The sequence below is a fragment of the Cavenderia fasciculata genome, assembly GCF_000203815.1.
Source record: "Cavenderia fasciculata unplaced genomic scaffold Scf_Dfasci-G-b-205a01.r1-3, whole genome shotgun sequence".
NCBI classification, from domain to species: Eukaryota; Evosea; class Eumycetozoa; order Acytosteliales; family Cavenderiaceae; genus Cavenderia; species Cavenderia fasciculata.
Window position 1 is genome coordinate 382,467 of NW_004457737.1, and position 16,026 is coordinate 398,492.

The 16,026-nt window shown below is 37.5% G+C and overlaps 9 protein-coding genes and 1 non-coding gene across 10 annotated transcripts; 6 read left to right on the plus strand and 4 right to left on the minus strand.

Moving 5' to 3' along the window:
• Positions 1 to 5: 5 nt before the first annotated feature.
• DFA_02853 (uncharacterized protein) lies at positions 6 to 5,118 on the plus strand (the record flags this gene model as incomplete). The annotated part of the gene is made up of 9 exons (XM_004362404.1): positions 6 to 69; positions 146 to 263; positions 339 to 581; positions 804 to 1,078; positions 1,132 to 1,231; positions 1,289 to 1,786; positions 1,851 to 3,181; positions 3,410 to 4,573; positions 4,709 to 5,118. 9 exons carry the CDS (start codon positions 6 to 8, stop codon positions 5,116 to 5,118), a joined length of 4,203 nt encoding a protein of 1,400 aa, XP_004362461.1.
• An 839-nt stretch (positions 5,119 to 5,957) lies between these two features.
• On the plus strand, positions 5,958 to 6,725 carry DFA_02854 (uncharacterized protein; the record flags this gene model as incomplete). Its single annotated transcript, XM_004362405.1, has 1 exon — positions 5,958 to 6,725. The coding sequence occupies one exon, from the start codon at positions 5,958 to 5,960 to the stop codon at positions 6,723 to 6,725; it is 768 nt and encodes a 255-aa protein (XP_004362462.1).
• Positions 6,726 to 7,384: 659 nt separating this feature from the next.
• DFA_02855 (uncharacterized protein) lies at positions 7,385 to 8,093 on the plus strand (the record flags this gene model as incomplete). Its single annotated transcript, XM_004362406.1, has 2 exons — positions 7,385 to 7,729; positions 7,971 to 8,093. 2 exons carry the CDS (start codon positions 7,385 to 7,387, stop codon positions 8,091 to 8,093), a joined length of 468 nt encoding a protein of 155 aa, XP_004362463.1.
• A 144-nt stretch (positions 8,094 to 8,237) lies between these two features.
• On the plus strand, positions 8,238 to 8,873 carry DFA_02856 (uncharacterized protein; the record flags this gene model as incomplete). The annotated part of the gene is made up of 1 exon (XM_004362407.1): positions 8,238 to 8,873. The coding sequence occupies one exon, from the start codon at positions 8,238 to 8,240 to the stop codon at positions 8,871 to 8,873; it is 636 nt and encodes a 211-aa protein (XP_004362464.1).
• Positions 8,874 to 9,155: 282 nt separating this feature from the next.
• DFA_02857 (uncharacterized protein) lies at positions 9,156 to 9,553 on the minus strand (the record flags this gene model as incomplete). The annotated part of the gene is made up of 2 exons (XM_004362408.1): positions 9,156 to 9,263; positions 9,287 to 9,553. The coding sequence occupies 2 exons, from the start codon at positions 9,551 to 9,553 to the stop codon at positions 9,156 to 9,158; spliced, it is 375 nt and encodes a 124-aa protein (XP_004362465.1).
• A 166-nt stretch (positions 9,554 to 9,719) lies between these two features.
• On the plus strand, positions 9,720 to 10,013 carry DFA_02858 (uncharacterized protein; the record flags this gene model as incomplete). Its single annotated transcript, XM_004362409.1, has 1 exon — positions 9,720 to 10,013. The coding sequence occupies one exon, from the start codon at positions 9,720 to 9,722 to the stop codon at positions 10,011 to 10,013; it is 294 nt and encodes a 97-aa protein (XP_004362466.1).
• A 73-nt stretch (positions 10,014 to 10,086) lies between these two features.
• On the minus strand, positions 10,087 to 10,416 carry DFA_02859 (uncharacterized protein; the record flags this gene model as incomplete). The annotated part of the gene is made up of 1 exon (XM_004362410.1): positions 10,087 to 10,416. The coding sequence occupies one exon, from the start codon at positions 10,414 to 10,416 to the stop codon at positions 10,087 to 10,089; it is 330 nt and encodes a 109-aa protein (XP_004362467.1).
• Positions 10,417 to 10,589: 173 nt separating this feature from the next.
• Positions 10,590 to 11,344, minus strand: DFA_02860 (uncharacterized protein; the record flags this gene model as incomplete). Its single annotated transcript, XM_004362411.1, has 2 exons — positions 10,590 to 10,885; positions 11,122 to 11,344. 2 exons carry the CDS (start codon positions 11,342 to 11,344, stop codon positions 10,590 to 10,592), a joined length of 519 nt encoding a protein of 172 aa, XP_004362468.1.
• Positions 11,345 to 11,417: 73 nt separating this feature from the next.
• DFA_02861 (uncharacterized protein) lies at positions 11,418 to 14,048 on the plus strand (the record flags this gene model as incomplete). Its single annotated transcript, XM_004362412.1, has 4 exons — positions 11,418 to 11,434; positions 11,640 to 12,668; positions 12,759 to 13,251; positions 13,965 to 14,048. 4 exons carry the CDS (start codon positions 11,418 to 11,420, stop codon positions 14,046 to 14,048), a joined length of 1,623 nt encoding a protein of 540 aa, XP_004362469.1.
• A 1,274-nt stretch (positions 14,049 to 15,322) lies between these two features.
• Positions 15,323 to 15,403, minus strand: DFA_02862. The gene has a single exon. It is a non-coding gene; the product is annotated as a tRNA-Leu (tRNA).
• Positions 15,404 to 16,026: the final 623 nt, after the last annotated feature.

Sequence of the window (16,026 nt, forward strand, 5' to 3'; positions counted from 1 at the left end):
TCATTATGATTGTCAATGCTGCTCCGATTGTATACCCACCCCCTCCTTTAAAGATCAACTCTGATGAAGGTAAGTGTCAAAGATAAATAGATAAATATATAGATATTAATAGGTTGTTTGTTTATATAAATATATATATCTTTAGCACCATCACTAGTATTTCTACTCAAACAATATGGAATGAATTGGACATTTGTTGATAATGTTTTATCAAATTACTCGAGTAATTCAACAAAGGCTGTAAATGGCTCTTTTACTTCATTGTATGTATTGTTAGCAATCAATCTATCAATCTATCTATCAATCTATTAACTGTTACCTAATAATTTGTATTTCAGATACATGTCACCAACAAAAGGAATACCATTTAAAAACTCTGGAGTACCTGACAAGTCACTTGGTTCACTCTATTTCCCAAATTTGACTCTTTTACGAATTGAATCACTGTGTATGGATTGTAGTATTAATATTCTTGAAATGGTCAAAGATCTATCCAACCTCGATTCTCTGACCATTTTAACACCATCAGTACCATACATTCCAGATGGATTCCCATTCTCTCTAACTAAACTAACTCGTTTGTATGTATATATAAAGTATACAAGTTGTAAATAACATCAAAATATAATTACTCTGAATTGAATTAACCATCAATCATTACACACACAGATATTTCTTTGCACCTCAAACTTTACCAAAAAATCTAAATTCAATATATTATCCTAATTTATCCGTTTTGTATGTATAATATTTTAAATTGAATAATAAATAGTATTATTAATAATAGTACTATTTATTTTTAGGAGTATAATAGAGTTTAAAGAATCTATACCTGATGGATTTGGAGAGGATCTAATGTTGACTCTTCTTTTGAGTCATTATGACTCTGTTCCTGTGACCCCAAAGTTATATATCGATAGGATACCAGACTCTTTGTGTACCGGTCGTGGGATGAATCTAGCACCGTTGCCAGACTCGGCCTATCAGATGAATTATATGGCACAGTGTTTTAGTTGTTATAGTGGTCATTTCAACTCTTTGATGTTTTTAGATTATTTTGGTTTTGATTATCCTTGTGGTATGTAGTACAAATGGTTCATGAGTGGATATAGTTATTAATATTATATTTAGATTCAAAGGTTACATCACTTTATTATAGAAATCAAAGTAGTAATAATCTACTATTTGATATCGGTGGAAATAATCTATTAATGTCACTTTACAAGATAAAGTATGATATTGGAGAGACTACATTCAAGATACCCAACAAAATGATACAGTTTAATAGAACCGATGGTGATTTGGGATCTATAGAGGATCGAGTCATGTTGGGTAGTAATGAAATATATTCAGTCACTATTCCAGTATCATTTACTCGAATCAATCTTGGTAATATAATATCAATCGATCAACAACCTTTTGGTATCAACCTTTTAACGCAACTCAATTACAATATTTATATCAATCATACTATATCTTTAAATGGAGTGGTTTGTGAGAAAAATAATACAATTTATTTAAATGATACTTTGTCTTGTTATTTTCCACTTGTCATATCTTCACCCTCAACTATACTAAATTTAAATATTAGAAATATTAGAAATAGTGAAATCAATCAATTTAATTTTAAAAGACGTATGTGTATAAATCTAAAAAAAAACGAATACATAGAATTAAATGGTGAATTTGGAATGATCATTCCGACAATATCAATGGTTATGATTAATGAAAGTGATTGTTTTATTTTAAATATTAATTCAACCAACTTGGAATGTAATTTTACATTGTACAATACAAATAATAATATTAGAGGTGATGGTTATGATGAATATCTTGATATTTTTATCAAGGGGAGAACTGGACAAAGAAAAAGCTACAAAGGCAAACAAGCTTCAATTGGCCAGAGAAGAAAAGGAAGCACAAGAACGACGCGAAAAACGACAACGTGACATTGCCTCTGGTCTTATCCCACCCCCACCCGATGTGCCAGTGAGAACGGGAAATATCTGCAAAGTACTTGGTCAAATCAAGAAATCAGTACCAGTGCCAGTACCAAATGCGGGATTATTCAACTCATACTGCCACCACAGAGGTGCCAAACAACCGATAGACCCCAACGACTCTATGTGGGGAGGATTTGCTGATAGTTATTCACGTGCCTACAAGGATTACAAGAAATATCTCCTGTCGAATCCCAGAGGTGATATGACTGCGGATGACCACCGCACAATGTATTTTAATACCATATTCCTCCCATCCGACCAACAAACAGCAACCGCAGATCAAGATCCAACGGTCCACCACCCTGACACAGAGAACCCACCCGTCGCCAGTCCACCACCATCGGAATCATTTGGTGGCAACGACGACCAATTGTTTGGAGATAACTCTTGCCATCTCGAACCAACCCCACCTCTCGAGTATGGTGCAATGTGTGATTCTAGTTTTGATACCCCACCCATGGCTGAGAGGTTTGATACATCAGTCACCGATCGTATGGAGATTGAGTCACCATCATCACAACAAACAGAAGAGAAGAACAAAAGAAGCAACGAAAAAGATGGAGGCGACAAGAGAAAGGACCATCCCGTCACACCCGAGCAGGATGGGGATGATGAAGAGATCGTAGAGCAACCAAAAAAGAAAACGAAACCCAACACTCAGATATCAAAGGTGGCCATCACAACAAAGAAGAAACCATCGTCTGAAAAGAAGTCAGTGGTCAAAGAGTCATCATCAGACAGTGGAGAAGAGGAGGAGGACCATCCAAAGAAAAAGAAGAAGTCATTGGCAAAGAAACCGGTTGTAGAAGATTCGTCAGACTCCGAAGATGAAGAGAGTGATCAATCGGACTCTGATGATGACACGACAAAAGGTGCACCACATAAGGCAGTGAACAGAACCCCCATCAAACAGCGTAAGGGTAAATCAGGGGTTGGAACCCCAAAAAACAAATCACAAAAGAAAAATGCAAGCGCCCTTACTCGTTTAACATCTTTTTACAAGAATTCAAAAGAAGCAAGGCCCTTGTTGAAGCGCTTATTGGAACAAGGTTCACGTGGCTTCGTGGTCGATAAGGTGCATCGGCCAGCTGACCCAAAGGCAACATACTATTGTGATTTCTCCATTCATTTACCAGGACTCAAGGAAACTTCTGAAAGGATCCCGGGTATTGCCACGAGTATTTTTGGTGGAGGATTACGAAACAAGATCTTCGAGTGTGCCAAAAAGCAATATGGATCAATGATTGAAATGGCGAAAGCGCATGACCGCTTGGCAGAATATTTGCGCCGCAACCCACATGAGCAGGAAGCAATGGAAAAACTACTTGCTAAGAAAAAAAAGAAATCAAAAAAATAATTCATATTTCTCAAAACATCACAATAGTTTTATCCATTCTATGGTTCAGAGTGTAAGTTTGAACCAAAGACTTCTACCGGCTTCCCAGGGGGTGGTTTGGTATTGGGTGCGAATGAAAAGATCTTTAACAGTGATGGTTCTGTTTATAACTCAGGAGGAGGTGGCGGTACTACACCACTAGATACAAAGGGAGTAACCTTTCAAACCGATGGTATTCATCTTACTACGAATCAGAATGTCTACAACTCTGATGGCACCCCAATTAACAACTCCCCACCACCATTGAACACACAAGGAGTTACTTTCAACACAGATGGTGTTCATCTAGCACCAGGACAAAACGTATTCAAATCAGATGGTACACCAATTAGTAATGGTTCTCAACCTCTTGATACAAAGGGTTTGGTGTTTACTACTCAAGGTCCAACTCTAGCCACTGGTCAGAAGATCTACAATCAAGATGGTTCGGTTTATCAAGACACTAGAGGTGTTGTATTTGGTCAAGATGGTATTCATTTGTTGGCGGGTCAGAACGTCTACGACTCTGATGGGGTGCCACTTGATAATGCACCACTCCCTTTAGACACTGAAGGAGTAGTGTTTACACCACAAGGTCCAAAACTAGCAGCAGGTCAAAGTTATCTTCTCGCTGATGGTACCCCATTGCAACCAGTTGTGAACAATGTTACGAATGTTAATTTCGATACCAAGGGTGTGACATTCCAAGATGACGGTCTTCACATGTTAAGTGGACAGAATATTTACAAAAGTGACGGAACAACATATGGGGTTGATAGCCGACTTCAGTTTATGCCATTTCAACTCACAGAAACAATAGAAGTGACACCATTCCGATTTGGTGTTTCGAGTTCAAGCGGGTCTACAACCATCAACTACATTGATCCAATTAAAATAACCCTCTTCACCAATGGTTTACAAGAAGCTCGTTTCCACCAGTTAGAAACAATAAGATCTATGACTAAAATCGAAAAATATGTTGATGCTTATTTTAATCCCACAAAAATGATTGGCCAAGTTAAGATTCGGGTCGATCCTTCTGGTTGGGTTGGTATAGTTCCGTCTGACAATTACAGCTCTATCGCAGTCTATGATTTTGTAACTATCTATCCATTCTCAGTGTCCTTTATTGATTCATCTATAAACCCAGATATTAACCCACCACCGTTGATTGCTGCCTACCCAACCGATGGGAGTAAGTATAGTCAGCTCTCGCCATGGCTTGGGACGACCGATTTCTATGGAAACGGTATTAGGCTTATAAATTCGGCCCCCAGTTTGAATGGTTACATACCAAGTATCTTGAGTTGTTATGAAATTAAATCAATAGGTGTTTACATGCGTCATGCCTCAGGACAAACAACATTAGCATGGCTAAGATGTTTACGAATCGGGGGTTATTTCAAAGTAGGATTAGAGAGCTTTAGATTCACAGGGCCCTACAATGGAACAGCCGGATTGATATACGATTTACCTGCAGCAAATGGACATCGTGTTTTACCTCCACGTTTTCGACCCCCAACAACACAATCTGTTATAGGCGTATCCACAAAGGGGCACACACAAATACCAGTTATAGACCAGGTGACGGTGGGTGATGTGACAAGATGTACTCTCAGGGCGGATGGTATAAGTATCCAACATAAAGATTCCGTCAATATTTCTATGATACTATCAGATTCCGATTATTTTGAAGTAAGTGGAGTATTCTGGGAATGGATTGTAGATGATGCATATTGAATAAAATATTTTTTTTAAATTTTAAAAAGATGGTCTTATTCTTTTATTAATTATTTCTAAATAAAAATATTTTTGAATCCATCTGCTTCTTGATGAATCTTTGTACAATGAATACCAAAGTAGATTTAAAACATTTGAAATTAAATGCCTGTCTTTGAATCCACTTTTACCAATGACATTTGGAGAACGGATAATTTTTTTTGTGAATGAACAAATTGGTGATATTTTACCATTACCATTTAGGGGAAACCCTCTCTATGACGCCAACTGTGTCGTGATAACATTCGAAATCTGGATGATTCTTAATTTCTTTGATTCGATCTCGATACATTCTTGGAACCCTCACATCAGACGATGGGGAGAAAGGTCGATCGATTTGGTAGATAATATCCATATTTTCTTTGTAAATTCTATTACAACCCCATGTGACCGATGCTTATTTTGTAGTTTGGTGTTGATTCCAAGGCTCGGGCATTATTTCCAATTAAAATATTTGAATTTTTTTAAATTTAATTTCAGTCTCTCTGCTCACATTAAAATTCGGTATGTGAGTTAAAATTTTTATTTTTCAAAGTCATAATTATACAATGGTACTAGAAATCAGAGATTTGGAATGCATCCACCGAATTTATCACAATACCCCCAAGATACCAAAAGCGCTTAGAGGGGACCTTATGCGACACTGGGTGAAACAATATGACATCGGTCGATCCACCCTTTTCCGCAAACTCAACGAAGGCCCAACCAACACCAAGGTTATCCCAAGGACCCAAACATGCCTCTATTGTGAATTGCCGTCCCAACACACCACTCTGTGCACATTACACCTTAAGGAACAGATGCACCTCAAGGTCAAACAATCCACCATTATCGATGGGGGGCTTGGTCTGTTTGCTACTAGATGTGGGCGTCGCAATTGTAAAAGATGTGGTACCCGCGAAAAACCAACGGTTATCTTCCCAGCTCTCGAAGAGAATGTGACCCCAAAGTGTCCAACCATCAAAGATATCGTACCAAAGACACTGTCCGAAAAGCAAAAGAAGAAAAAGTTGAAAGAAAAGATCGCCGATTGGGAAAGTTCATTGGATCTAGGAGGAAGAAGTGATATTGGGGAATACTCTGGTGTGATTCGTGATGTACAGGACCCAACCCCCATCAATGGGTATGCCATGCAAACCCAATCCACTACAGCAGTTGTCGATTCTGGTAACAAGTTTTTATCAGGTGTCACTCGTTATGCCAACTGTCTATTGGGCCCCCGATTCGACAAATTCCATGAAGGGGAGACGATCGTCAGCGCCCCTAACGCACACTCCTTCCAGGTATCTCAAACTTCATTTGTTTTCAAGGCTATCGTAGATATTTACCCGGGTGATGAAATCTTTATCACTTATGGAAAAGAATTGGAAGACAAATTAAGAGCCGCAAAGAAAAAGAAAATGAAGGATGCCAAGGAAAGGGCAAAATTCTTGGCCGAAGATGCAGCCAGAGTGAAAGGGGAATCCGAACTTGCAGCCAAGAAAGCAGAAGCAGCAGCCAAGAAACCCGTAAAGAAGACCCCCTCAAAGGCCACTAAGAAATCAACAATAAAACACTTTTTGACATAACCAACACAACTCCAACAACAATTTCCTATTTTGTAAATCGTTTCGAGGAGTAGTTAATTATTTTATTAATTTCGTTGTCATCTATATTATGTTCCCCCTTTACCAATGGGAGGTAAATATATGAATTATCATATTGAGATGAATTAAAATCTTGTATTGATATTTTTCCATATTTAATTTCTGTTGGACCAATTAGAGCCAATGGAATTCTTGATAGAATCGCGATAGAGTCGACCAGTGCTTCCATATTATTTTTAGCGAAATTTCCAATGATATGACTTGGTACCACCGATGAATCACCCATTACAATTATTTGAAATGATAAACCAACTGTCTCAACTTTGATGTAACCAAGAGGATTGGGGTATGTAGCACTTGGATATTGGGGTGTATTACATCTCCAATAATCTACACACAAGTAAGAATAAAGGGTACCAATACAACCAACTTGGGTACTAATATTCAATACTTCTTTGTTTTTTAGTTGATCCATGTTTATGAATGGATCACGAGGGCCAACACTTCCTTTTAAAGGTTTGGTTCATCTCGATTTTCATTTTTTAATTTTTTTTTAATTTTGATTTTGGCATCTTGATCATCGCAAGATTCATTTCAATTTTATAAATTCATCTCTCCTCTCTACTACAACTACAACATAAATGCAATTCAACTATCTCATTTCAATCATCTTCTTATGCCTCTTGGCATATTCCCCATCCATGGGTGAGAATGACGGTTTACCCAAACTACCTTCACCGTTATTAGTACCACAACAAAATATCCAGCTGACATGTGAAGATATTTCGTTATTGTGCATCCAATCAACGCCGTTTACTATTCAAGATACCTTCGAAGGGGCCCGTGTTTGTTCATATGCATTCATGGATAAAAATGGAGTGCCATGCTCCCGTTCTCACACCGTAGTCGATGGCGTTGACCAAACATGTCCAATTTTGGTATCAGCAATCACAAAAGAATGTATTAGATCACATGACCTCTTCAATGTAGGTCCATATCCCGTGTCATTACAACGTTGTGTTTACATGGGTGCTTATCTTTTTGGATGCAACACAGAATAATAAATAAATAAATAAATAAATCAAATGGCATTCACCCCAACAATCATTTTTAACAATACCACACCAATCAATACACTTGGATTTCAATGAAAAGGAAGAGTACATCCCTAAAGGAGAATACATGATATTTCAACTCACCAAACCAAAAGATATTCTTTAAGTAAAGTTCCATGTTTTCGATCTCGATGAACCAACCCATTTCAGATGCTTTTATGAGGGTATCTACTCTGCTGGTGATGTAGTTCGCATCTCACCTGACATGTTGCTTAAAAAGAATGCCTGTCAATAATCAAACATCTAAAATAAAAGAAAATGCATTCATTTACAAAACTATTTCTTTAATTATTTTTATTTGAGTTTCTCTTTTCAACCTACTCCCCATGGGGATTGAGGGTAATGCTAAATTGTGAATGGAAAGTAAACAACAACAAATATGAAACTAGAAGTAAGTAGAAACAAAGTACCCAAAGTATTATTCAAACAAGTATTTGGAAATATTGTTATCAATCGTCAAATCAAATCCAATTTCCGTGACCCAAAGAGGAAATACCAAGCCTACAAAAGAGTTTTGGGTCAATTACTTGGAGCCAAGTCAATTCTCGTCAGCGAGTTTGCCAATCTCATGCGTTTGCCTGTAATTGGTCATCCACTTATCATCAATAGTATCAAACCAAAGGATAAATTGGCCGAAAGATTTTATTTTAAAGGACATCGCCCATCTCAACAACCAGATTCATTTTTCATGGTAGTTCCACTCCGAATGTCAATGGAACAATTTTTAAATTTCGATTTCAATGGCAATTCATTTGAAGATTTATTCTCGATGTATTTTATGGATGGATCCAATCTTAATGGCCGCCGATTCCATATCGTAACACCTAATTGTGTTTTACTTTCCGAGATACCACACAAGTATCTAGCCGAGAATAAGTTGGCAAACATTTTTTATGTTTTTGAATATGCAGGTAAAGAAGTAAGAAGAAATATTACCAGACAATCACCAAGTGACACACCATTAAGAGAAAAGCATAAAACCAAACTTAGTCTATTATACACAGAACTATTATAAATAATAAATGTATTCCTTTACAAATGTAATATTATTACAATCAAATTCATAAAGTTGGATATAATATATTAATTTTTTGTTTTCCAACTATCACAGGAATCCGGACATAATTTCTCAGTTTGCTTTGACTGTCTACCAGATGTAATCACCCCCCATGATGAGTGGTATGAGAATACCTTCTTTTGTTTCAACTGTGCGGTCCACCAATGTAGTGATTTGACTGATATATGCAAAGATATTGGACATATGACTTCAAACGGCCAATAAAAGTTAATAATATATTTATTCTAATTTATTCTTTTCTAACCATTCGATACAATATTCACAATCTTCGTCTTCCATTGGGCAATCAGGTTGATAGAAATCTGGTGCATCGTGATATTCCTTCATCTCGATTTCGAAATGCTTTTTACAAACGATTGTTCCCCATGCAGGGTAGTGGTATTGCCCATGACTGAGCCAATCATGACTGTACCAAGTATCCACATGATTTCGTCGCACCCGTCTTCATCGCATGGTGTAAATTGAAAATCGCAACGTTTGCAATGATAAGATTGATCTGGGGCAGGATGTCCTTCGATATGTCGTTTTGGATGTTTAACGAGAATAGATCCACACTCTTTACAATTAAGTTTTTTGTTTGCGCACGAGTAAAGTGATGAGCTAATATCTGTATCCATTTTATATATTTATATAATAGAAAAAGAATAGATAAAACTAAAATGGATATCCAATTTATTTTATGGTAGTTTACTAATCTTTGAAAATTGAATCGAGAGCTTTTCCAAATTCATTTCACACTTCAATTACTGTCTATGTATATTAATATAATAAATATACAATTCAATGGATAAACAACAATCACCAAACGATCCTTGCCTCTGTGGGGGAATATTGGTTTCAAACCAAAAGACACTGACCCATCCATATCCAAATGACGCACGCCAATGCTCAACTTGTTTAGATTTCTATACAGTCTGTCATGATTGTGGATACGCAATAAGCGACTGGTGGTGTATGCAAGAAATTAGTGAAAAGGTTTATGAACATGAAGACAACCTTTATTGCCAATCATGTTATTTCGATTCCTATTTTGAAGATAGCGATTACGACTCGGATGGTTTCTGGATTGAAACCTAGTCCAAATACCAAATAAATAAAACTTAAATAATTGTTTTTGAACCATTTCTTACAAAAACTACATTCATATTATTTATTTATTTTGTCTTGCATCTACATATCGTTTGTAGATGTCGATATACATTCGCACGTGATGTTTATCCTTTTCAAGTCCTTTACAGCTTTCAACAAATTCCCCATCATCTGGGTAGCATGGGACAGTATCACCAAATTGAGCACGAGTATCTTTATCCATTACATATTTAAAGTAATCTGAATTAACTAGGGCACGCAAATCCGAAAGCAATCTTATACGACTTCCCGTTTCCCATTCTATTTCATATTCCAACCCGCTGATTAGCTGTTTAATCTCTTCCACAAAGGCATCGACATCTTCTGGTATTTGTGGTGAGGGTAATGCCATTTTGAAAGGGTCCATTATTTGTTAAGATTATTTGTTGAGTTGAAAGATAAAATAAAAGTTTTTTTTAGTTGCCTTTTAATAGAAGTGAATGATATAGGCAAAAAATCATTCTAAAAAGATTTATTTTGGGATGATAAATAAAAGACAAAGTAATATTGATTATTCTTGTCGCTCTACTTTTTTTTCTTTGAGTCATGATGCCACAATCCTTTAAGTTTGTCAATAACAGAAAGCTCTCCGTCATCATGGTGATAGGGATCTTCAATAGGGAACCATGCATGATGTAAAGCATCTAAAATATCATTTTTGATATACTCCCATCTGGACAATGGATCTGGATTCTGGAGGAGTGGATCCAACATCGCACGTTGGAATTTTCCATCAAGGTAGATGTTTGACACTACTTTGAGGATATCCACTGGTTGGCCATCAGGACCTAATCTACATTGCTTGATAAAAGGTAAGAAACCTAAAAATTATTAAATTTAATGATTGCATATACATTGGATAATTGGGTTGGATGTACTCCCCCCATCTCTGGATCATTTAGCTGAGCACAAAACATAGAGAGCAATATTTGTTCCATGATGTACGTATCATTGTTTTTTGTTCCAGGGTTCCCCATTGGCAGATAACAATAATAACATGAATTTTTACTCCCATCACAATAATCGTAGTGTTTAGCAATCCTGTTATATAAATTACTAACCGAACTTCCAACATAGGTTACGATATTATTGTACTTAACTATTGTTGCTTGGTTTTGGCTATGTCTAAGATATCTTTCATCTTGGTCAAAAAAAACATAAACAGCAGGAATATAGTTATTGGGAGGAAGTTTGTACTTGGATGCTCCTTTATTGGGATCCCTATAGTCATTACAAACCCATTGACCAAATGGACCATAATACTTTCCGTAATATTTCATTGCTCCGAATGAAGAATCGAAGAATAGAATTGTAACAAATATGATTAGAATAATTTTAATCATTTGAAAAAAAATGATTTTATCTCATAGGTGGAATCCTGTTTATATACCATATGATACTCTCAAAAATTTTTAATGATCAACATTCACCCACAGTTCTTCTTTTTACCCTATATATAAATTAGTATGAGGTGGGATTTTAGTGTGTATGGTGTACATATTATCAAAATTCCCCAACCACACATCAACTTGTGAGAGGTGATTGTCTACTCTCATACTAAAATTTTTGTCGTAGATTCCCACTCACCATACTCGAAGCTAGTCTTTTAGTCAATCCTCTGTCCGTTGCACTACCTGTATTTGGAGACACAAACTATAGAATATACAATGTCGTTTGTAGTCTCCCATCAGAGACTATTGTCAGTACTCTCAGTACTCCCACCATTGCCAATCTTACCTTTAGTCCAACTATATTGTCATCGTTTACTTCAACACCAATCGCATTTAAATTGACACTGTCACTATCCAAACCAACCTATGGTCTATCACAACTCCACTTGCCATCCATCTACTTGACCAACATTAGAGGACAAGTTTTAGAGGTACCTCTTAATCTTGACGGCTCACCAACTGGAGATCAAATTGAATGCTCGGGTAATATTACTGTCCCCTACATGTATGGATTTGGAGGAGAATTCTTGGCCGTTGGAGTCTATGGTATCATTGATAATGCTTTGAACCCTCTTGGATATGATACTGCCGATTTATTGGTTGCCCTTCCAAACATTATCAATAATGGTGTTATTACAGCACCAAAAATGGATTGGACTCCAAAGATACTCCATATCGTCGACAAGATTACTCAATCTGGAGGAAACTCAATTACAGTAAATGGATGCAACTTTGGTTCATTGGATAAACCATTACCAGTAGTTGGATACTTTGACCTAATGGATGGATCAACACCCATTCAAGTTAAAAGCTTTGCCACCAAGCAATTGGGTGTCGAAAATCAATACCAAATTATATTTACCCAACCACAATTAAAATCAGATAGACTCTCACTCTATGTGTCGGATGGACTTGGATCGGTTAGCATCTCGACAAACTCTATTATTCTCGTCTCAAAAGATTTTATCTATCAAGAGTCTCTATTCCCTTGTCCAAAGGATTCCAACGACAAAATATGTGGTGGAAATGGTGTTTGTACAAAGACTGGTTGTCAATGTTCAACTGGTTATACTGGAAGTGGTTGTACAAGTGTCAAAATACCTCACGACTCTTTGAAAATGGAATTCAATCAAGATAAACCATCTTTAAATATGTTTATTAAAGATCAAGACAATAATAAGGAATCATCATCGTCAGAGGAAACTGCTAAAACAAAAACATTTATATCAATCATTGAACTAAGAGAGATTTCAATTGATGGTGATACATTAAAATCATATCCATTAAATGATTGGGATTATGTTGGTGGTTTTAATTCAAATAGATCAAGTACTCTATACAATTACACAACCGTTATTCGCCAAGGAGACAACACAACATCAACTATCAATGTGACCATTGAACATTTCAACACTACTAGTGATGTAATGATTGACTTTGCAGATGCCAACTTTACCGTTCAAGATTCAACCATCAAATATACTATTAGTATGTCCAACTATAGCTTTTCATCACGTCTCAATACACTTCAACTCATCATGGACTCGGTCATTACTAGAAACACTAGTTCCGACAGTTGTTCATCATCTGAATCTGGATCATTCAATGGCGCAGAAAATGATGTTGCTTGGATCCAACTCCGAGTTGATAGCGTGTCACTCTATGTCCAATGCATAAAGAATGCAGAGGCAGACGATCGTACAATCTATGTAACCAACAAGATATTAGAAGAATCTGTATCAAACGACACTACCATTACCGTGCAAGACCCATCCAAACAATCAGTGAAAAGATTAGCCATCAACATTCCATACTCACCCATATTAATTTTCCCCTCCCTTCCTTTCCCCCTCCTCTCCATTCCCCTCCCTTCCTTTCCCCTCTCCTCTCCATTCCCCTCCCTTCCTTTCCCCCTCCTCTCCATTCCCCTCCCTTCCTTTCCCCTCTCCTCTCCATTCCCCTCCCTTCCTTTCCCCCTCCTCTCCATTCCCCTCCCTTCCTTTCCCCTCTCCTCTCCATTCCCCTCCCTTCCTTTCCCCTCTCCTCTCCATTCCCCTCCCTTCCTTTCCCCTCTCCTCTCCATTCCCCTCCCTTCCTTTCCCCTCTCCTCTCCATTCCCCTCCCTTCCTTTCCCCCTCCTCTCCATTCCCCTCCCTTCCTTTCCCCCTCCTCTCCATTCCCCTCCCTTCCTTTCCCCTCCCTTCCTTTCCCCTCCTCCTCTCCATTCCTCCCCTCCCTTCCTTTCCCCCTCCTCTCCATTCCCCTCCCTTCCTTTCCCCTCTCCTCTCCATTCCCCTCCCTTCCTTTCCCCCTCCTCTCCATTCCCCTCCCTTCCTTTCCCCCAAGTGGGGTTAAATGAAGAGATGTTTCACGTGAAATCCCAACACCAATATTCAAACAAATGTAATGTTAATTTTTTACAGAAAGAAATTATTTATTTATTTTCTAGATCCTATTGAATGGATACATCTTTATTTATCCCATGCCCCCACCACTCGCATTTGCCAGAGATTATTTTCCCTCTAGACTTTAGGAGAGTAATGGTAACATTTGACTACTCTCTCTCAGAAAGGTGCAATCTGGCATGCAGGGAGATCCTAAAAAATTGCTATGAAAGGGTCATAAAAGAAGTTCAAGAAGAATTGGATCACCAAATGTCCAGAGCTCCTCTTGCAAATGGATACTTTATTAACGAGGACCTTCCTTAAATGGTTTATTCCAATAAAATGTTTTATTTAATAAACATCAATGGCTCTTATATAAGAGTTATTGAAACAAATTTGCGGCAGCGTCAAATGCGGCGATTTCTGTCAAATCTTCTTGAATTCGTTCTTGCAACTTCGTGGTCTTGAGAAGGACAAATCTTTTGATATAAGCCTTGGACGAGGTAAGATAGAACTGTTTTTCGAGCTCTTTGAAAAGAACTGGTTTATTTCCCCAAGGAATCTGGATACCACCAGCTACTACCGGCAACTTCTTTTCTGCAATAGCTGGCGACAATTGTTGCAAGAATATATTCAATTTCTTGAGGTCTTCATAAGCTCCAACAGCATCTACCCCCTGCATAGCCGATACGCTGGGGATTTGGTTCGCCATCATTTCAAAAAACGAAGAAGCTAGCTTAATATTATCGGCTGGATCTTTCTCAGTGTATGCAAATAACCTTTCAAAGTTATATGGAACTCCTCTAAATGTAATTTTATCTTTTTTGATGTTGTTAATATAAAAATCTTTGCTCGTGGGAGTGTAACATACAGTCAACCATTTTTAAATTCGGATTGTGAAAAATATATATAATTCAACAACCTTTTGAAGCTTTGGGTTGCCCATCCGGAATCATTCCTGAAGAAAAAATAAACAATTATTTCAAAAAGAAATATCCCTACAAAGCAACTAATGCATAACGAACTGTGAACATCTGGCTCCTGACCAATCATCGCATAGCATGGAAGCAATCTGAATCAAACCTCGTGAGTGACGGAGGGATGGTTACAAAATCATCAGCGATATTTATTTAAGAAAATTTTCATTGGTGGATCTGTGTCTGACAGAGGTTTCTTTATCTATCTTGATAAAAGGAGGGGAGGGAGAGGACATGAAAGGAGGGAGAGGGGAAAGGAGGGGAAAGGAGGGAAAGGGGAAAGGGAAAGGAGGGGAGGGAGAGGACATGAAAGGAGGGAAAGGGGAAAGGGGAAAGGGAAAGGAGGGGAGGGAGAGGACATGAAAGGAGGGGAGGGAGAGGACATGAAAGGAGGGGAGGGAGAGGACATGAAAGGAGGGAAAAATGGAAAAAAAAAAAAGATGTGATGATTCCTGTGGGATTTGAACCCACGCCCGCGGAGGATCAGTGCCTTAAACTGACGTCTTAGACCGCTCGACCAAAGAATCCGCTGCTGACCCCAATTCCGAAAAAACCTTCTTATTTTGGTCTTTTTTGCCTCTATTCTGTAAGAAATGTGTTTAAATTGACTTTCATAGCATAGATAATGACAAACATAAGTCTCTAAACTAATATATTGGTACGGAGGATCAGTGCCTTAAGCTGACATCTTAGACCGCTCGACCAAAGAATCCGCTGCTGACTCCAATTCCGAAAAAGCCAGCTTATTTTTTGATAAATGTTATTTCTATAATCCCAACAGTTTGTACATACAGGCAATCAATGCAGGCTGGCTTGAGAGATCCTTTTCTCGACCAAAGAAATTTGGGATCTAAAAGTTTTAAAAAAAAAAATCGAAAATTGAAATAACTATGTTTAATTGTAATGGTGTATTAAAACTCTTGTACATACCTACCTCTACTTTGATGTATTAAATATATAGATATACATTCGAATCTTGATTATGTATATATATCTCTTTATAGCAATTAATTGTAATAATGAAAATAAATTTTATCAACAAGATAAAAAGATGGTGAACAATCTTTGGACAGACAAAGGTAAAAATAAATAATAATGGGCTTGCTCCGCAGTGTGAGCTATGGAACAAAAGAATGTGTCGAAAAAGTTC